Raw genomic sequence first — 21,971 nt, 5'->3', positions numbered from 1 at the left:
TGATATTTAGGTCAGGCTAGATCTAAAACAACAATATTTTCTTTTGCTCGTAATTTCTGTTTCAAAATTTAAGGCTTTGTAAGTGGTCAGGTTATGACTTCGTATTTAGATTAGAACAAGTTATAGTTGCTCGATAAGATTAAGGTCTATATGGTTGGAGCTTGGGGCATTAGGTTATTTTTCCTCTGTTCTCCATTCTAGGAGTTAGGGTCTTTTGCTTTTTTGCTTTTTTTTTTTTTTTTATAATTTTTAAATTCATATTCTCCTCTGGTTCTATTTCTTGCACATTCAAAGGTTTGAAAACTATTGCAAAAAGGGTAGGATACTGCTTTTAATCTTTGGCAAAACGAGTGTTCACACGAGATTTTCGAAGAAATTTGATTCGTGGAGTTGAACTTGTGTTGATGTTGTATTTATGTTGATTTGATGCGATGCGGTTCGATCTCTAGAATTTGATCCTCTGATTCTCTCTCGTCTGGATGCTTACGCTTGATTTGAGGAAGCGAAGCACGTGATGTTTTTGAAGTTGGAGTCTTGGAAGAAAGCTTGTATCTTCGAAGAAGCTTCAATCTTCGAGGAAGCTTCAATCTTCGAGGGTGTTCTTGAAGTTGAAGACTTGGAAGAAAGCTTGGATCTTCAAAGGAGCTTCAATCTTCGAAGGTGTTCTTGAAGTTGGTGTTCTTGAAGTTGGAGACTTGGAAGAAAGTTTGGATCTTCAAAGGAGCTTCAATCTTCGAAGGTGTTCTTGAAGTTGAAGACTTGGAAGAAAGCTTGTATCTTCAAAGGAGCTTCAATCTTTGAGGGTGTTCTTGAAGTTGGAGTCTTGGAAGAAAGTTTGTATCTTCAAAGAAGCTTCAATCTTCGAGGGTGTTCTTGAAGTTGGAGTCTTGGAAGAAAGTTTGTATCTTCAAAGAACTTTGATCTTCGAGGTTGGTTGACTTCAGGAGTTGAGGAGGCTTCTATCTCTTGGCAGAATCCTTTCTAGACCTTATGGAGTCAAAAATTTCTAACCCCCACAAATGAAGAGAACTCCTCTATTTATAGAGTTCCCTGGTGGGCTTTTATGGACTTGAGCCTGTTCTGGTCCATGAACCATACCCATGGGCTCAATCACATGGATTTGGGTCATATTTTATTTTATGCTAAATTAAGCTTATTTTTTGGCTCAATTGAATTTTAGCCTAACTAAATAATATTTAATTGAACCAAAATAATTAATTTGACCCAATTGTCATAATTAAGACACGTGACATCCAATTTGTCTTTAAATTTAATTTGGGACACATGCCAATTTTTAGTTAATCCCAAATATAATCATTTTAGTAAATGATGTGGCAATTTGTGATTGGTTCCAAATTTCTTATTCAACATCGAGAAAACAAAAAAAATGTATTAATTAGTAATTTGGAGACAACCATCACAGATTAATTACTAAACGTATTTTTTTTATTAGGTTATGTTGTTTTTGTTGTTCTTTTGTCTTGATGTTATAGGGTTGGAGACAGTCGTCAGATTACAAAGGCAATGCAATAATGTTGAAAAATGCTAAAGTAGTTGTAGAATCTGAGGAAGAAAACAATATACAAGCAAGATTTTGAATTTCTAGTAATAATTACTAATTTTATTTTGGAAGAGTCCATGCATCTCAAAGTGTGTTTGGTTATTTCAAAATTTCTTTTATATGGAAATCCAACAAGTGTTACCTCTTACTTCCATTCTCAATCTCAATCAAGATTGACTTCCTAGCATCATTCCCTTTCATATTTTCTTTAATATGCATTTAATATTAGTGACCCATAAACAATGTCTCTTGAAATCTAATTGACAGCTAAGAGTGAACATGACTAGGGATGAGACACAAAAGGTATTTGATTAGGTTTTAACAAACTTAGCCCGCTCAACTCCGCCCATGCCAGGACTTCGTAAGAAAAAATGAGGTAGTAGCATGATTTTCATCCCCTTCAACCTTGAATGTTACAACCCTTCATTCATCTGCAACACAAGCCTTTTACATGTTCACCATCCATATAGAAAAATAAGGGAATTGAGACTGCCTTTCCTGTCCTTATGCATTCATATGTGTAGTTGCTTTTACAGCTTATAAGTTCTTATTTCTCGTAGCAGATGATTTTATATGGTTTCTAATGCTTTCCTGTCATCATGCACGTTGATGCTTTGTCGGGAAAACATCAAATGTGAGTTCCTGCTTCTTTTTTCTTTTGTTACTTTACCAGCTTTGTGTTTGCAAGAATTTTCAAAGTTGTTACTTATATCTAACTCATCTAATACCTTGTCGTCTTTGATAATTCTCCAAGTTTGATATTTTTATTTGTAGTGATTAGTTTTAATATTTTATTGTTAAGAAGTTTGAGTCATCACGTTACAAATTGTATGAGGTGATTGGATAATGTGTTCATTAAACATTTGTTTTCTTTATTTGGATAAATTTGATCTCACACATGGTTCATTTCTTCTTAGTATCCTTATTCATTTTTTTGGCATGTTATGCAAGATTTATATAAATGGAAGGTATTCTTTTTTTTTTTTTTAAAAAAAGGAGAGGATCTCCCAATGCATCATGTTGTGCATTGGGAGATCCTCTCTTGATATATTTTCTCCAACGAGCCTTTATGCGTCGGGAGATCACCATTTTCTTGTAGTGAGAACTATGTATTTTCTTACTTTTCATGAAAATAAATTCAACTTTCTTCAAGTCTATTGGTGATACAAATATATCCAATAGACTAAACAAGTTAAAAAAAAACAATGAAACTTTATATGCTTTCATGAAAATATATTCAATTTTCTTCTAACACTACATATACACTTCTTAAAAAAAAATTGCAAAGGAACTATGATCTTTTTTTACTTTTCAAGAAAAGAAATTCAACTTTCTTTGTTAGTAAGTTGATAGACTCTAATGAAAAAAAAAAAAAGCAATCACTTCAAACATATTTTTTATGACATGGTTCTATCATTGATGAATATTTTTCGATTATAAAAGTTTATAATTCATAGAAGCATTAACAATCAATTTCTACAAATAATTCAAAACTAAACAAAAATTGTGAATCATGGTAATATGTTTTTAAGGACATGAGTATTTTCATCGTCAATAGAAGTTTATAGATGATAAAAGTGTATCACTTACAAGTTGGAACCATTATTAATCAATTTTTAATCGTTTATTGAAAATAAAAATAATCATGAACCACAATGATATATTTTCAATGATATACTTCTATGGTTGATAAAATTTTTTTATAACCTGTAAAAGTATATCGTTGATAACTATCATTAATAGATATGTGATACAAAAATATTGGTGATAGAGGTATATCGACAATAGTCGTTTGCTATCACCTGTACATTGATATGTGTATATATATATATATATATATATATTTGATAAAATCCTATTTGTGATACAAAAATATTGATGATAATAGTATGGTGTCAGTGATAGATTTCTATAAAACGACTCTATTAATGATAGGTTGTTATTAGGTTTATCAATGATTGACTTCAAAAAGTGAAAGTATTTCAAACCTTCAATGAGTTTTTTTTACATTTTCTATGGGCTAAAAAGTGTAACGATCCAAACTCTTAAATTAAGCTAAGGTCATTACGCAAAATACATATAACAAAAGACATTTTCTTGAAAAGAGGAAAACTAAAATCCTTATAAAATTAATATCGAATATATGTTCGAAAGACATAAAATTGACAAAATTCGTAAAACTTAATGTGAAAACATGACCTACGGATTCTAACAATTTTAAAGAAAACAAAAATAAATAAGAGAAAAGTTTAAATAAAATGTCTAAAATTAAAAATACTGAAAAACTAATAAATAGACGCGAAAGCAGAATGAGGTCCCTATATGGCATGTCGCAGGCTCTTTCTGTTGCTCGCTAGCTTTTCAGACACTCTACCTTTTGCCTGAAATATTAAGCATAGAAAAGGGTGATTATATAAAAATGTACCTAGTAGGGACCCATTAGTACTGGTTCTGCTAGGTGCTATGTTAACTGTCGGTTGGGAATATAATAATAATGTTGTGTGTCCAATAGAGCACACCTGGGCGAGTGAGATCATATGACCACCCCTAATCGTCACTACAAGAAATCAGAGATATCCCGACGCTGAAATAGGCATCGAGATAAAGGACATTGTAAGAAGATGCTTTTCACGATGCAATAAAGGTGGTATCGGCATTGGTTTGCTATGTTGACATCAATGTGATGACGTTGAGAGAGCATAAGCCTTCTACAACACTGTGCATGAAGACGTCGTGGAAGTATTTTATTTAAATAATAATATTGAAAACATTTTTACAATGCCATAAGTGACTGCGTCGGCCTTAGATGAAGAAAAAATGACATAGTCACTTATGGCCTCGCGATTGGGAGGGTTCTCACTATGTTTTTGGGATGCGTTGGGAGAACCCTTGTTATTATAATTTTGTGTTCTGAACACAGACAAAAGAAAAGAGAAAAGAGAAAGACGAAAGAGAGATCGAGTTTGAGTCGTCCGCTTGCCGTTCATCGTCGATCGTTGCCGTCGTTCATTGAGTCCTTGCCTGCCACTGTCGTCGTCCGCTGTCCACCATCCTCCTATCGTCATCCACTCAGTTTGGCATCTTTACTGGTAAAAATATTGTATTTGTTTTTTTTTTCGTTTCTAAAAAAGTATATATTAATATATTGTATATTTTAGATTAGGTTGTATGTATATTGTACATTGTATGTATAATAGATTGTATATTGTATGTATGTTTATCATTAAATTTGTTGCATGAATAAGTAAATGTTTTTGGAATTTAAATTTAAATTTTCAACTTTTACGTTTTTTAATTTCTTATTGGTGATGTATATTTAAACTTAATTTCGTGTCATTGAAGGTTCGAAGGCATGGGGGAACTGCGTCTACACCGCTTACACTACTACAAAAACCGTCTCTCTTGATGATTTTAAACTGTCAAGAATGATTATTCTTGATGGTTTTAAAATCGTCATTGAATCCAGTGTCAAGAAATACAAAGTTCTTGACAGTTGTTAAAAACGTCAAGAATGGTGAACGTTGACAGATTATGACCGTCAAATATTCAATTTTTCATGACAGTTTAGAATCGTCAAGAGTATAAGTGTTAATGACAGTTTAGGACCGTCAAGAGTATAAGTGTTAATGACAGTTTAGAACCGTCAAGAATATGAGTATGAATGACAGAAATCGTTAAGAATACAAATATTTTTGACATTTTAAAACCGTCAAGAGTGCATTTTTCATGACATTTATTAACCGTCAAGAAAGTGATTGTTTATGACATTTTGTAACCGTCAAGAGTATCCTTTTTCATGACATTTAGGAATCGTCAAGAGTATACTTTTTCATAACATTTAGGAACCATCAAGAATGTCGTTGTTTATGACATTTTTAAACAATTAAGAAAGTTATTGTTCATGACATTTCAGAACCGTCAAGCAATTTTTTATTTTTTAAATTGTAATTTATTTATATTATTGTTCCTGTATTATGCTTCAATTGGTCCAAGAATTCAACTACATATAAACGACAAATATTCATCAAATGGCAACTCAACATCATCTATTCATATCATATCCAAAACTTTGCATCATATTCATATATTATTTAGAAAACCAATATATAAACAATTTCAGTAGATTTCCAAGAATTCAACTAAACATTATCTAATTAACTAACTTAGTCCAAAAGTATATCATCCCCAATACATAAAGTTTCATAATGGCAACCCCCTACATATGAACAATTCACCTAAACCCTAAACCACAACAAAGTCTCAAAAGTATATCAATCAACCCATCTCCCCCCTCCATATGAACATTTCAAAAATCCGCCACAAAAAATAAACTTTCTTGCTTCAGAATGACAGATAAGTCCTAGATCATATGTACGAACCTAAAAACTCAACCAACTCAACCCGCACCTCATCTAACTCGGCCTGTAAGTATGATTTTCGTGTATCAATCTGTAAACATGCAAAATAAATGAATTAGTATTCATGAAAATTATTATACCCATAAAAGAAATAATTTGATATATAATATACCGAATCCGAGATGACAATGCTTTCCCTATTTACAATTTCTCTCATATACTTCATGATATAGTATCCATACGCAGTGCTCTCGACTTGTAGTGGACACTATAAAATTAACAAATTAGAATGATGGACTAATCCTAATTGCTAGTAATCTAAAAAATACAATGAATTTAAATATTTATACTTGCCTTTACTGTTCGCCATAAAGTTTGTTTCCTGCTTTTATTAATGTTCTTTTGTGAGTGAAATATCACTATTGCTCTGTTTTTCCAAGATAAGATTGCACATATTTTAGAATATTGTACATGCATTAAAATTAACAACACTGCATGATATAGAAGATTAACTTACGTGTCAGTTACATATCTTGTAGTTGCTTTGGATGTCGTCCTTAGCGAGTCAAGGTAAAACACTGTATCCTCATACGCATTTATGGTAAGCAGTGCCCGAAGACCCCTAATTATACAAAAGTGTAAGTACTATTTTATTGTCAATGCAACCGATACCCTAATTGAACTTACCCGGGATTAAAAGGAGCAAGAACTACTTGGTTTGCTTTTGACACCATCAAAATACTACACAAGTTTCGAATTCGAGATTCTTGTGTGTTTCCAAAAGAGATGAGGTACGGATCTACAAACACATACTGCACATTTTCTTTCGAACCAAGAACAGATGAATACAAGTACCTACAAAATATATAAACTTGTAAACGAGATATATAAATTTAGATGCAAAGAAATAAAATTGAATTACAACATATAGGCCACCAATGTAAACGTTTTGACTTCGTTCATGTTACAAAGATCAATGATATCCTCTCGAAGTAAAGAACTCTTTCGACTAATACCAAAAATGTCGGCGGGTAGTAGAAAAGTGATGCTAGAATCTTTCTTCATTACCTTCTCAGCATATCTGAGAATCGACTACAACGCTAATGGCAAAGTTGATGTCGACTCATATACAACTTCTCTTTCCGTAGGCATTTTTATTAAGACTCTCTCCTAATTCAAGAATATCCACATTCAGTAAGACATACAATATTAGACATTCTAGTTTAATAGTGGATTACATACCTTGAAGACGTCAAACTCTGGTTCATTCATCTGCACCACATTCTTCTCTTTCTTTTCACTCTCTTTTGGTTTGTCCATCAATTCCACTTCTATTCTCTTACCTTTATCTTCAACCCCCTCTAACATTATTGGCCTTGAACAACTCTCGTGTGCAAACAGTGGTGTATACAAGTTTGAGCGAATTTGTGTCTCTAATTCACTAACTCGCCTTCGGAGTTCTTCATCTTTTGATGTTTTCTTAACTGAATGAAAGTACGTTGTCGGAGTAACGTATCCACCCCACACACATGACCATTGTGCTCTTTTGTACCCAATGCTTGGGTTAACACATCATTCGAATAGTGTCTATTCACAGACGATGAATCTGTATTCATTGATATCTTATCCTAAAAAGATAGCAAATTTAATGTAAGTTATAGAAATGCTTATGTAATGGATAATTGAAATGTGTGATTTACAAGTAATGACTTACTATTTTATGGACGACTTGTTGAACGTCGTCGTTGTCATACTGTCCTTGTTTGTTAACTCAAGCTTTCTTCCACATTTTAGCTCGATCAAGATCAACTTCATTTGAACCCTCCTTCTTTATTCGAAAACATGGAGTTTAAGTGGTAAATATATTAGCTTGTATTCCATTTTAGCTATATTGCTACTGATTCCAAAAAAAGAATCAAACAAGAAAAAGTAAAAAAAAAAATGCAAACAGTAACGGCCATGGAGACATGGTAAAAAAAAGCCTATGAAGACATGGTATATTCAAAACTATTTTCAGAAACCAGTCATGTATATCTATACAAAATTCACTCAAGTTCAGTATATCCTCCAAGTAACAGTCTAATTAATCAAAACAAACCAAATAGAACTCTAAAACTAGTGCAGAATGTGAAAAAGGATGAAGGGGAGAAGTAAAAAAGTCATCAGCTCATTGTCATTCAAAATCTAAAGTCATTTCCTAGGATTTTAGGTTGTTAAAGTGCCAACATAAGCCAACTTTTCCTTCATCTACCATATATACTAGGGGTGAGCATGGTAGGCCAAAAAACCGAAACGAACGACCGAAACTGAACGAACCGATGTCAGTCGGGCGAAAAAGCAATGCAGGTCGATCGGGTTTGGTTTATTAAAATTAGTGAATTGTTTTTCGGCCGAATTAAAGCTTAGGGTCGGTCGGTTTACCAAACCGACCGAACCGACCCTTTTTAAAAAACAATTATATATATATATATATATATATTATTTTATAAAATTAGGTTATTTTTTCTCTCCCTCGCCAGCCGTCGCCTCCCTCCCCCACACTCGCCAAATTGCCATCGCCATCTCCCTCACGCTTTCGTCGCCGGTAAGTTCATCATCTCCTTCACAGTATCCCATCGTTCGTCATTCTGCTGCCGGCCGTTCCAAGTTACAGTTGTCGTTCGTCATTCCGTCGTCAGTCATCCCTCATAATCATCTCGCCATTCGTCATCTCCCTCACAGTCATCTCCAATCGCAAGTTGCCATCGGCATTTTATCATCTGCCATTGGACGTTCATCATCTCCAATCGCAAGTTGCCCTCTTCGCTGCCGTCAGTAATGTGTGAATATTTTTAAAATTGTGCAAAATTGTGCTGCAAAATATGTGTAAATTGTGTTGCAAAATATTTTTAAAATATTGCAAAATTGTGCTGCAAAATTATAGAACTTGACTGCAAAATTCTATAAACATTATCAACTTTATAGAACTTGACTGCAAAACTTGTGTGAATATTTTTGGAACTTACAAGAGAAAATTGTGCTGCAAAATATGTGTTCCTTATGTCTATATGAACCTTCAAAATATGTGTTCCATATGTCTGTATGATTCTTCTAGCATCTCAAGTCTAAAATTGGGCATAACAATAAAATATGAACTTATGAACTGATAAACACCTTCAAAAGTTTGCATAACAATTGGGCATAACAAACACCTTCATTCTCTTTTTAATATTCTCAAATAATTGTTATGTAGAAGGTTGTAACTTTAGAAGTAACATAGTTAGTAACATTTATCATATTTTCAAACAAAAACATTATGAAATGGATTTGATATCATGCTGTCTGTTTTCTTTTTATTTTTTAAATTTAAAGTTTTCATTATTTTTTCTCTCATTATAGTTAAATCAAATGGATTCAACGGATATGGAGTTAGAGTGTGATTGGAGCTGTGAAACTTCAAAAATCGTAAGGGACGAAGATACGGATGCCAAGCGTAAAACAATTGATGTTGATTCATATGGGAGAGAAGATGTTCCAAATCCCTCGAAAATAAGGAAGAATGTTAAACAATCAATGGTTTGGGACCACTTTGAGAGACTTAAAGGTGATCCTAATGACCCTCGTGCTAAATGTAAATATTGTGGAGTTGTTTATGCATTTCATTCTAAACGTAATGGTACTGGAACTATGAAGCATCATTTAGAAAATTGCAAAAAGTACCCTTACCAAAAAAAGAGAGACCAAACCCAAATGACATTAGCTTTTAAACCTAAAGATAAAGTTGGGGATAATTCTTCACAACTTGTATGTGAGTCATTTAGTTTAGAGGGTTGTCGGGAAGCTTTGGTTGAGATGATAATAGTTGATGAATTGCCCTTTAAGTTTGTGGACGGTAAGGGGTTTAAGAAGTTTGTGGATAAATTAACATGTGGAAATCATACTAGATTTTTTGTTCCATCTGGATTTACTGTGGCTAGAGATGTGCTTAAGCTGTATGTTAATGAGAAGAATCGTTTGAGAGACATGTTTGTAAAAAATAAGTATAGAGTTTCTCTCACCACTGATTATTGGACATCGAGACAAAATATTAGTTACATGGTTCTAACTGCCCATTTCATTGATTCTGATTGGAAATTACATAAAAAAATACTTCATTTTTGTCCAATTGAGAATCATAAAGGTGATACTATCGGTAAAACCATTGAAAAGAATTTTAAGGATTGGGGCATTGAGAGGATAATGACTTTGACGGTTGATAATGCAAGTTCGAGTGGCACTGTTGTTGCTTATCTTTTAAAGAGATTCGAAAAAGGATTATTGTTTGGTAGGGAATTTCTGCATGTTCGTTGTTGTACCCATATATTGAATTTTATAGTAACTGATGCTTTTAAGGAACATAATGATTGTATTAATAGGATCCGATATGCCGTGCGATTTATAAGGCTTCTCCTGCTCGTTTTTTGAAATTTAAAAAGTGTATTGAACTTGAAAAAATAGTTTGTAAGAGTTATGTGTGTCTTGATGTTCCCACAAGATGGAACTCCACATATATGATGATTGAAGCTGCCGTTAAGTTTGAAAAAGCTTTTGATAGATTAGAAGATGAAAGTGCCTCTTATAGACATGATATGTCACCGAATAAGGAAGATTGGACAAATGCTAGGATGCTAATACGATTTTTAAAAGTATTTTATGATGTGACATTGAAGATTTCGGGATCTTTGTATACTACTGTAACGCCCCGAAGTTCGAGGTAAAATTTTAGCATTTTAAGTGAATTGTTCGGAAATTTGAGTTTTGGTAAAACGATAAAATAATAATATAATATTGATTAGATTATTATTATCGGGAATTATTATTACAATTTTTAATGTTAATATTTTCTTTTTATTTATTTAAAATAAATATTAATATTTTTATTTAATATTATTATAATTAATTAATATTAATATTCTATTATAAATTTATATTAATTTTATTCAATATATATATATATCATTATTTATTTTTATTATATTTAATATTATTATTATTATTATTATTTATTTTTATTACATATATTATTATTATTATTATTATTTATTCATATATATATATATATATTTTCAAAAAAAAAAAAGAGAAACCCTAAAGGCGCGAGCCCCCCCCCCCATCTTCTTTTTCGTTTTCACCTTCCTCGCGCGCCGCAGCCATCTCTCCCTCTCTCTATTCCGTTTCAGCGTCGCGTCTCCACCTTCCCCGCCACGTTCCGTCTCCTTTCTGCCTTCAGCGTCGTCAGCTTCATCGTGTTCGTCCGCCGCGGCTCCCCATCCATTTCCGATTCCTTCTCGGCCTCACACAACAGCAGATCTGCCGCCGCTCGTCGCCGCTCCACGAAACAGCCAGCTGCGTTCCTCGTGCGTCGTCCGCAAATCGCCGCCGCCATCGCTCGCCGGGGGAAAATCGATCATCGTGGCTGCCGTTTTCATCCAACCCGACCCGAGGACCCGCATTTAACCCGAGACCCGCTTCCAGTCCGAGCCACACACGAATCCGAGTGAGCCGAGCCGAGTGAGCCGAGTGAGCCAAGCCGAGTGAGCCGAGCCACGAGCCGAGCCACGAGCCGAGTTGAGCCGAGCCGCGAGCCGAGTTGAGCCGAGCCACAAGCCGAGCTGTGAGCCGAGGCCAAGCCGAACCGAGCCGAGGTGGAGCCGAGCCGAGCCGAGCCGAACGCCTTCAAGCCGAGCCGAGCTCCTTGTTTCACCAAGCCACCTAAGCCTTCCTTCCTCCGCTCCGGGTCACGGTGAGTCTTCGGTAAGGATTGTTTTCGATGAATTCCCTAATGTTGCTACATCCGATTAGAGTTTGAATATTGGAATAAGATATGGCCCTACTTTTCTCCCTTGAAGGTAGTACAGAGTTGACGCTTGAGTTCTCGGGTCTCGCGGTAGGCTTGTTTGGAGGTAGTTTTCCTTTCCTCGGGTAAGTCAACGGATGTGCTTCGGACCTTCTAAAACGACTTCTACTAGAGCCATCAACTAAAACCTTCGTGTTTTTGTTTAGGTTGATCTGTTGAGCGTGGATTCGATCGAGGGGCATAACCGAGTATCAGGTAAGGGTTTTCCTACTACTAGACCTCAGATCGAGGCTGGAAACGTAGTAATCCACAGGGGATTACACGTTAGTGACTGTACTGAATAACTGTATGTGTGTTGACTGTTAAGCACTGTTATTATATTTTGTCTGATGTAAAGGTACTGTGACTGCTAATTGTAGATTGGGATTCTATATCGATGGACCTTGAAGTTACGGTTCACTATGTAGTAATCATTGGTCTGGATGTTGATCATGGAGTTTGGACGGGGAAGGACAGTGAGTCCGGTTTTGGTTGGTTAGTTGATTGGGTCTAGGGTTTTCCCTAATGGTGTGCGAATTGGTGACGCGTATAGCAACTGAGGGTGTAGTTGTTTAAACCTATACTATCTGACTGACAAAGCCTATGGCGAAACTGTAATATGAATGCCGTTGGGGTGTGACTGTTGTGGACGGTTTAGTATGGACTGAGGGGTGACGGTTAGCTTCATCTATGGGGTAGTGTGCCTTACGGATAGGTGCATCCTTCGGGAGCACTAGACTGACATGTGCATCCTTCGGGAGCACTAGACTGATATGTGCATCCTTCGGGAGCACTAGACTGATAGGTGCATCCTCCGGGAGCACTAGACTGATATGTGCATCCTTCGGGAGCACTGGACTGATATGTGCGTTCTACGGAACCACTAGACTGTTATGTAGGGCACCCCCGAATAGGAAGTTAACTGTTGTCCCCTAACGGGCCCAGTAGTGGGTCTCTTACTGGGTATGTTTATACTCACCCTTTCTCTTCTTAACTTTTCAGGTAAGGGCACGGCTAGGGGCAGACCGACGAGGGGCAGAAAGGATGCGTGAAGGCCATATGGATGTGTCTGATTTTATTTTCGCTTCCGCTGATGTATTTTGTTAGAATATCTGTTTTGGTGATTTTTTGTTGATAACTTACAAATTTTATTTGAAACCTTTGTGAATTTTGGATTTGATGACTTGAGATTTTATTCAAAAACTTTTGCAACTGTGATTTGAAACAGGGCCCGATACCGTTTTGTTGTTATATTCCTAACGTTTTAAGAAATCGTAGATGGTTCATTATAAATTTTGTGTTGCGTGGTCGAGTCGTAGTATTGAGTAATGACCTCAGCTTAGTCCGGAAAGTTGGGTTGTTACAGTTGGTATCAGAGCCTAAGTTTTAGGTTCTGTAGACTGACTTATAATGTGAGTCTGTGTTTTGTGTCCTTATGGCTAAAACGATCCTTGCCACTCGTCAGGTACGCTCTCATGAAAGTATATGTATAACTCTATATGCATTACCTTACCTGAGTTAAACTGCAAAGTTAATTACCATTTATGACTAAAGGGATCACTGGTGATTGTTAGGGAAATGCCGCCAAGGAGAGGTGCACGTAGGGGTGGCCGAGGAGGCCGAGGAAGAGGAGCAGGACGCGTTCAGCCTGAGGTGCAGCCCGAAGCCAAAGCCACTGACCCGACTGCACCAGTTACTCATGCGGATCTAGCTGCCATGGAGCAGAGGTTTAGAGATTTGATTATGCAGATGCGGGAGCAGCAGCAGCCTGCCCCGCCAGCTCCAGCACCAGCTCCTGCTCCAGCTCCGGCTGCAGTACCAGTTGCGCCCCAGTTTGTGCCGGATCAGTTGTCTGCAGAGGCTAAGCACCTGAGGGATTTCAGGAAGTATAATCCCACGACATTTGATGGGTCTTTGGAGGACCCCACCAGGGCCCAACTATGGTTATCGTCCTTGGAGACTATATTCCGTTACATGAAATGCCCTGAGGATCAGAAAGTTTAGTGTGCTGTTTTTATGTTGACTGACAGAGGTACTGCATGGTGGGAGACTACAGAGAGAATGCTGGGTGGTGATGTGAGTCTGATCACGTGGCAACAGTTTAAGGAGAGTTTCTATGCGAAATTCTTCTCTGCTAGTTTGAGAGACGCCAAGCGGCAGGAGTTTCTGAACTTAGAGCAGGGTGACATGACAGTGGAGCAGTATGATGCGGAGTTTGACATGTTATCCCGCTTTGCTCCCGAGATGATAGCGACCGAGGCGGCCAGAGTTGATAAGTTTGTTAGAGGCCTCCGACTGGACGTTCAGGGTTTGGTCTGAGCTTTCCGACCCGCTACTCATGCCGATGCACTGCGCCTGGCAGTGGATCTCAGTTTGCAGGAGAGGGCTAACTCATCTAAGACCACTGGTAGAGGTTCAACATCGGGACAGAAGAGGAAGGCTGAGCAGCAGCCTGTTCCAGTGCCACAGCGGAACTTCAGAGCAGGTGGTGAGTTTCGCCGCTTCCAGCAGAAACCTTTTGAGGCAGGGGAAGCTGCCAGAGGGAAGCCGTTGTGTACCACTTATGGAAAGTACCATCTAGGCCGTTGTTTATTCGGAACCCGGACTTGCTTTAAGTGTAGGCAAGAGGGTCATACAGCTGACAGATGCCCGTTGAGACTTACGGGGAACGCACAGAATCAGGGAGCAGGTGCTCCACACCAGGGCAGAGTCTTTGCTACCAAAAAGACTGAGGCTGAGAAGGCAGGTACGGTGGTGACAGGTACGCTTCAAGTATTGGGGCATTACGCCTTAGTTTTGTTCGATTCGGGATCGTCACATTCTTTTATCTCTTCCGCATTTATAATGCATGCCCGCTTAGAGGTAGAGCCCTTACACCATGTTCTATCAGTATCTACTCCTTCCGGGGAGTGTATGTTGTCGAAGGAAAAGGTGAAAACATGCTAGATTGAGATAGCAGGCCATGTGATTGAGGTAACGCTGTTAGTTCTGGATATGCTCGACTTTGATGTAATCCTGGGTATGGATTGGTTAGCCGCTAACCACGCCAGTATAGATTGTTCCCGTAAGGAGGTAACGTTTAACCCTCCCTCGAGGGCCAGTTTTAAATTTAAGGGAGAAGGGTCAAGGTCGTTGCCTCAGGTAATCTCAGCCATCAGGGCCAGTAAACTGCTCAGTCAGGGTACTTGGGGTATCTTAGCGAGCGTGGTGGATACTAGAGAGGCCGATGTATCCCTGTCATCAGAACCGGTAGTGAGGGACTATCCGGATGTCTTTCCTGAGGAACTTCCAGGGTTACCTCCGCACAGGGAGGTTGAGTTTGCCATAGAGTTGGAGCCGGGCACGGTTCCTATATCCAGGGCCCCTTACAGAATGGCCCCCGCAGAGCTGAAAGAACTGAAGGTGCAGTTGCAAGAATTGCTTGATAAGGGATTCATTCGACCGAGCGTGTCACCTTGGGGTGCGCCAGTTTTATTTGTTAAGAAGAAGGATGGATCGATGCGTCTATGCATTGACTATAGGGAGTTGAACAAAGTAACCATAAAGAACAGATATCCCTTGCCCAGGATCGACGATCTATTTGACCAGTTACAGGGAGCCACAGTATTCTCTAAAATTGATCTTCGGTCGGGATACCATCAGCTGAGGATTAAGGATGGGGATGTATCGAAAACAACGTTTCGTTCCAGATATGGGCACTACGAGTTTATGTGATGTCTTTTGGTTTGACGAATGCTCCGGCAGTGTTCATGGACTTGATGAACAGAGTGTTTAGGGAGTTCCTAGATACTTTTGTGATCGTGTTTATCGACGATATCTTGATATACTCCAAGACGGAGGCTGAACATGAGGAGCATTTACGTATAGTTCTGCAAACACTTCGGGATAATAAGTTGTATGCAAAGTTCTCGAAATGCGAGTTTTGGCTGAAGCAGGTGTCTTTTCTGGGCCACGTGGTTTCTAAGGCTGGAGTCTCTGTGGATCCAGCTAAGATAGAGGCAGTCACCAGTTGGACCCGACCCTCCACATTCAGTGAGGTTCGTAGCTTTCTGGGTTTGGCAGGTTATTATCGACGGTTTGTGGAGAATTTTTCTCGTATAGCTACTCCTTTTACTCAGTTGACCAGGAAGGGAGCTCCTTTTGTTTGGAGCAAGGCATGTGAGGACAGTTTCCAGAACTTTAAACAGAAGCTAGTTACCGCACCGGTTCTTACTGTACCTGATGGTTCTGGCAGTTTTGTGATATATAGTGATGCTTCCAAGAAGGGTTTGGGTTGTGTTTTGATGCAACAGGGTAAGGTGGTCGCTTATGCGTCTCGTCAGTTGAAGAGTGATGAGCAGAACTACCCTACACATGATTTGGAGTTGGCAACGGTGGTTTTTGCTTTGAAAATATGGAGGCATTATTTATATGGTGAAAAGATACAGATATTCACGGATCATAAGAGCTTGAAATACTTCTTTACTCAGAAAGAATTGAATATGAGACAGCGAAGGTGGCTTGAGTTAGTGAAGGATTACGATTGTGAGATACTGTATCATCCAGGCAAGGCAAATGTGGTAGCTGATGCTCTTAGTAGGAAGGTATCACATTCAGCAGCACTTATTACCCGACAGGCCCCATTGCATCGGGATCTCGAGCGGGCTGAGATTGCAGTGTCGGTGGGGGCAGTTACTATGCAGTTAGCCCAGTTGACAGTACAGCCGACTTTGAGGCAAAGGATCATTGATGCTCAGAGTAACGATCCTTATTTGGTCGAAAAACGTGGCCTAGCAGAGGCAGGGCAAGCGGAGGGGTTCTCCATATCCTCTGATGGTGGACTGGTGTTTGAGAGACGCCTCTGTGTGCCGTCAGACAGTGTGATTAAGACAGAATTATTATCTGAGGCTCACAGTTCCCCATTTTCCATGCACCCGGGTAGTACGAAGATGTATCAGGATCTGAAGTGGGTTTATTGGTGGCGTAACATGAAGAGGGAAGTAGCAAAATTTGTTAGTAGATGCTTGGTGTGTCAGCAGGTTAAGGCACCAAGGCAGAAACCAGCGGGTTTATTACAACCCTTGAGTATACCGGAATGGAAGTGGGAAAACGTGTCCATGGATTTCATTACAGGACTGCCGAGGACTCTGAGGGGTTTTACAGTGATTTGGGTTGTGGTGGACAGACTTACCAAGTCAGCACACTTCGTTCCGGGTAAATCCACCTATACTGCTAGTAAGTGGGCACAGTTGTACATGTCCGAGATAATGAGGTTGCATGGGGTGCCAGTGTCGATTGTTTCTGATAGAGATGCCCGTTTCACTTCCAAATTCTGGAAGGGTTTGCAGACTGCTATGGGCACGAGGTTGGACTTTAGTACGGCTTTCCATCCACAAACTGACGGTCAGACTGAGCGTCTGAACCAGGTTTTAGAGGATATGTTGCGAGCGTGTGCATTGGAATTTCCAGGTAGCTGGGACTCCCACTTACATTTGATGGAATTTGCTTATAATAACAGTTATCAGGCTACTATCGGCATGGCACCATTTGAGGCCTTGTACGGCAAATGTTGTAGATCCCCGGTTTGTTGGGGTGAGGTGGGTGAGCAGAGATTGATGGGTCCTGAGTTAGTTCAGTCTACTAACGAAGCGATACAGAAGATTAGATCACGCATGCATACCGCTCAGAGTAGGCAGAAGAGTTATGCAGATGTGAGGCGGAAGGATCTTGAGTTTGAGGTAGGGGACAAGGTGTTCTTAAAGGTAGCACCTATGAGAGGTGTCGTGCGTTTTGAAAGGAGAGGAAAGCTGAGTCCCCGTTTTGTTGGGCCGTTTGTGATTCTGGAGCGGATTGGCCCTGTAGCTTATCGCCTGGCGTTGCCACCATCACTCTCGACAGTTCATGATGTGTTCCATGTCTCCATGTTGAGGAAGTACGTGCCAGATCCATCCCATGTAGTGGATTACGAGCCACTGGAAATTGATGAAAACTTGAGCTATACCGAACAACCCGTTGAGGTGCTGGCTAGAGAGGTGAAAACGTTGAGGAATAAAGAAATTCCTTTGGTTAAAGTCTTATGGCGGAATCACCGGGTGGAAGAGGCTACATGGGAGCGAGAAGATGACATGAGATCCCGTTATCCCGAGCTGTTCGAGGAATAAAACTTTCGAGCACGAAAGTTCCCTAAGGAGGGAAGAATGTAACGCCCCGAAGTTCGAGGTAAAATTTTAGCATTTTAAGTGAATTGTTCGAAAATTTGAGTTTTGGTAAAACGATAAAATAATAATATAATATTGATTAGATTATTATTATCGGGAATTATTATTACAATTTTTAATGTTAATATCTTCTTTTTATTTATTTAAAATAAATATTAATATTTTTATTTAATATTATTATAATTAATTAATATTAATATTCTATTATAAATTTATATTAATTTTATTCAATATATATATATATATATATCATTATTTATTTTTATTATATTTAATATTATTATTATTATTATTATTATTATTTATTTTTATTACATATATTATTATTATTATTATTATTATTTATATATATATATATTTTCAAAAAAAAAAAAAGAGAAACCCTAAAGGCGCGAGCCCCCCCCCATCTTCTTTTTCGTTTTCACTTTCCTCGCGCGCCGCAGCCATCTCTCCCTCTCTCTATTCCGTTTCAGCGCCGCGTCTCCACCTTCCCCGCCACGTTCCGTCTCCTTTCCGCCTCCAGCGTCGTCAGCTTCATCGTGTTCGTCCGCCGCAGCTCCCCATCCACTTCCGATTCCTTCTCGGCCTCACACAACAGCAGATCTGCCGCCGCTCGTCGCCGCTCCACGAAACAGCCAGCTGCGTTCCTCGTGCGTCGTCCGCGAATCGTCGCCGCCATCGCTCGCCGGGGGAAAATCGATCATCGTGGCTGTCGTTTTCATCCAACCCGACCCGAGGACCCGCATTTAACCCGAGACCTGCTTCCAGTCCGAGCCACACACGAATCCGAGTGAGCCGAGCCGAGTGAGACGAGTGAGCCGAGCCACGAGCCGAGCCGCGAGCCGAGTGAGCCGAGCCGCGAGCCGAGCCGCGAGCCGCACTGAGCCGAGCCGCGAGCCGAGTTGAGCCGAGCCGCAAGCCGAGTTGAGCCGAGCCACGAGCCGAGTTGAGCCGAGCCACAAGACGAGCTGTGAGCCGAGGCCAAGCCGAACCGAGCCGAGGCCAAGCCGAGCCGAGCCGAGGTGGAGCCGAGCCGAGCCGAGCCGAACGCCTTCAAGCCGAGCCGAGCTCCTTGTTTCACCAAGCCACCTAAGCCTTCCTTCCTCCGCTCCGGGTCACGGTGAGTCTTCGGTAAGGATTGTTTTCGATGATTTCCCTAATGTTGCTACATCCGATTAGACTTTGAATATTGGAATAAGATATGGCCCTACTTTTCTCCCTTGAAGGTAGTACAGAGTTGACGCTTGAGTTCTCGGGTCTCGCGGTAGGCTTGTTTGGAGGTAGTTTTCCTTTCCTCGGATAAGTCAACGTATGTGCTTCGGACCTTCTAAAACGAGTTCTACTAGAGTCATCAACTAAAACCTTCGTGTTTTTGTTTAGGTTGATCTGTTGAGCGTGGATTCGATCGAGGGGCATAACCGAGTATCAGGTAAGGGTTTTCCTACTACTGGACCTCAGATCGAGGCTGGAAACGTAGTAATCCACAGGGGATTACACGTTAGTGACTGTACTGAATAACTGTATGTGTGTTGACTGTTAAGCACTGTTATTATATTTTGTCTGATGTAAAGGTACTGTGACTGCTAATTGTAGATTGGAATTCTATATTGATGGACCTTGAAGTTACGGTTCAGTATGTAGTAATCATTGGTTTGGATGTTGATCATGGAGTTTGGACGGGGAAGGACAGTGAGTCCGGTTTTGGTTGGTTAGTTGATTGGGTCTAGGGTTTTCCCTAATGGTGTGCGAATTGGTGACGCGTATAGCAACTGAGGGTGTAGTTGTTTAAACCTATACTATCTGACTGACAAAGCCTATGGCGAAACTGTAATATAAATGCCGTTAGGGTGTGACTGTTGTGGACGGTTTAGTATGGACTGAGGGGTGACGGTTAGCTTCATCTATGGGGTAGTGTGCCTTACGGATAGGTGCATCCTTCGGGAGCACTAGACTGACATGTGCATCCTTCGGGAGCACTAGACTGATATGTGCATCCTTCGGGAGCACTAGACTGATATGTGCATCCTTCGGGAGCACTAGACTGACAGGTGCATCCTTCGGGAGCACTAGACTGATGTGTGCATCCTTCGGGAGCACTAGACTGATATGTGCATCCTTCGGGAGCACTAGACTGATAGGTGCATCCTCCGGGAGCACTAGACTGATATGTGCATCCTTCGGGAGCACTGGACTGATATGTGCGTTCTACGGAACCACTAGACTTTTATGTATGGCACCCCCGAATAGGAAGTTAACTGTTGTCCCCTAACGGGCCCAGTAGTGGGTCTCTTACTGGGTATGTTTATACTCACCCTTTCTCTTCTTAACTTTTCAGGTAAGGGCACGGCTAGGGGCAGACCGACGAGGGGCAGAAAGGATGCGTGAAGGCCATATGGATGTGTCTGATTTTATTTTCGCTTCCGCTGATGTATTTTGTTAGAATATCTGTTTTGGTGATTTTCTGTTGATAACTTACAAATTTTATTTGAAACCTTTGTGAATTTTGGATTTGATGACTTGAGATTTTATTCAAAAACTTTTGCAACTGTGATTTGAAACAGGGCCCGATACCGTTTTGTTGTTATATTCCTAACGTTTTAAGAAATCGTAGCTGGTTCATTATAAATTTTGTGTTGCGTGGTCGAGTCGTAGTATTGAGTAATGACCTCAGCTTAGTCCGGAAAGTTGGGTTGTTACAACTACTTCGAACTTGGTTTTCCATTAGATTACAATGGTTCAGAATTGTATACGTTTGAATGCGGGTAGTTCAAATGCATTGTTAGTTGGAATGGCTAATAACAGGAAGACAAAATTTGAGAAATATTGGGGGAGCAATGAAAAGAATAATTTGTTGTTGTATGTTGCTATTGTATTGGATCCTCGAAAATTATTAAGATTTGTATCTTTTTGTTTGAAATTTTTTTTTGGTGCCGAGATTGCTGAATCCACGGGAAATGTAGTCGAACAATGTTGTAAACGGCTCTTTCATGAGTATAGTATTACTTGAAGCGGGAGTAGACAAGGATGTAGTACTAGTACAACTGGTACACAAACTGTTTCAGCCTTGGATGCTAATATTGATTTTGATTCAAATGAAAATGTGGGTGAAGATTTTGTCTACGACACAATTGTTGAGGAATTCGAAGATGATGCTACTACACCTTTTGAACAAGGGTCTTCGAAGATTGATATCTATTTGTTGGAAGCCAATGTTAGGACCGAAGGTGATTTTGACATACTATAGTGGTGGAAGATGAACAGTGATTGATTTGAGGTTCTTGGTTGTATGGCAAGAGATATTTTGGCTATTCCAGTTTCTACTGTAGCGTCTGAGTCGGCTTTTAGTACTGGAGGACGTGTTGTTAACTAATCACGCTACTCATTGGCTTCTAAAACAGTGGAGGCTCTCATATGTACTCAAAATTGGCTAAATTTTGAACCAATAGATCTTCAAATTCAACATGAATTGGAAGAGGCTTCAAAATTTGAAGAAGGTATCACTCAAATCTTTACATGATATCTTTTGTAGTTGTAATGTGTAACTTTAATGAAATCTTAAATTATTTAATAAATTCTTGGTATTGATTATGTAGAATTTTGAGTGGTTATGGAGAATGAAAGGAGGTCTGAAGAAAGAAGAAACCGACCCCGACCGCCTGATGCTCACCCCTAATATAAACCATATAAAACTACAGAATTCCAACACCTCAAATATTTCAAAAGAACGCCTACCAAGAATTGCTCAATTGCATTACTTCTCTTATAAATCTCACCCACATGCTTCCTAATAAGCAGAACATTTGCATTAACCAAATGAACCAAATTATAGAGACAAACTATAGAAACAAGACTTCCATATATTTCTAATATTACAAACAAAAGAACAAGATAATCAAAGGGTTGTATTATACAACTATAGTTGCCCAGCATCCACAGAAACAAATAAAGCAAACTTACAACTTTTTATGCAACTCCACAAGCTATACAAAATTTGAAATAAA

The 21,971-nt window shown here is 39.2% G+C and overlaps 1 protein-coding gene across 1 annotated transcript; it reads left to right on the top strand.

Annotated features, from left to right (window-relative positions):
• The first annotated feature begins 9,321 nt into the window (after positions 1-9,321).
• LOC107991822 (zinc finger BED domain-containing protein RICESLEEPER 2-like) lies at positions 9,322-21,340 on the top strand. Its single transcript, XM_051081795.1, has 4 exons — positions 9,322-10,239; positions 10,314-10,651; positions 20,980-21,194; positions 21,285-21,340. Exons 1-4 carry the CDS (start codon positions 9,322-9,324, stop codon positions 21,338-21,340), a joined length of 1,527 nt encoding a protein of 508 aa, XP_050937752.1.
• Positions 21,341-21,971: the final 631 nt, after the last annotated feature.

The sequence above is a fragment of the Cucumis melo genome, chromosome 1 (genome assembly GCF_025177605.1).
Source record: "Cucumis melo cultivar AY chromosome 1, USDA_Cmelo_AY_1.0, whole genome shotgun sequence".
In the NCBI taxonomy this organism is placed as follows: Eukaryota; Viridiplantae; Streptophyta; class Magnoliopsida; order Cucurbitales; family Cucurbitaceae; genus Cucumis; species Cucumis melo.
Note: the sequence above shows the minus strand (reverse complement) of the source record. Positions and strands in the feature narration are given on the sequence as shown.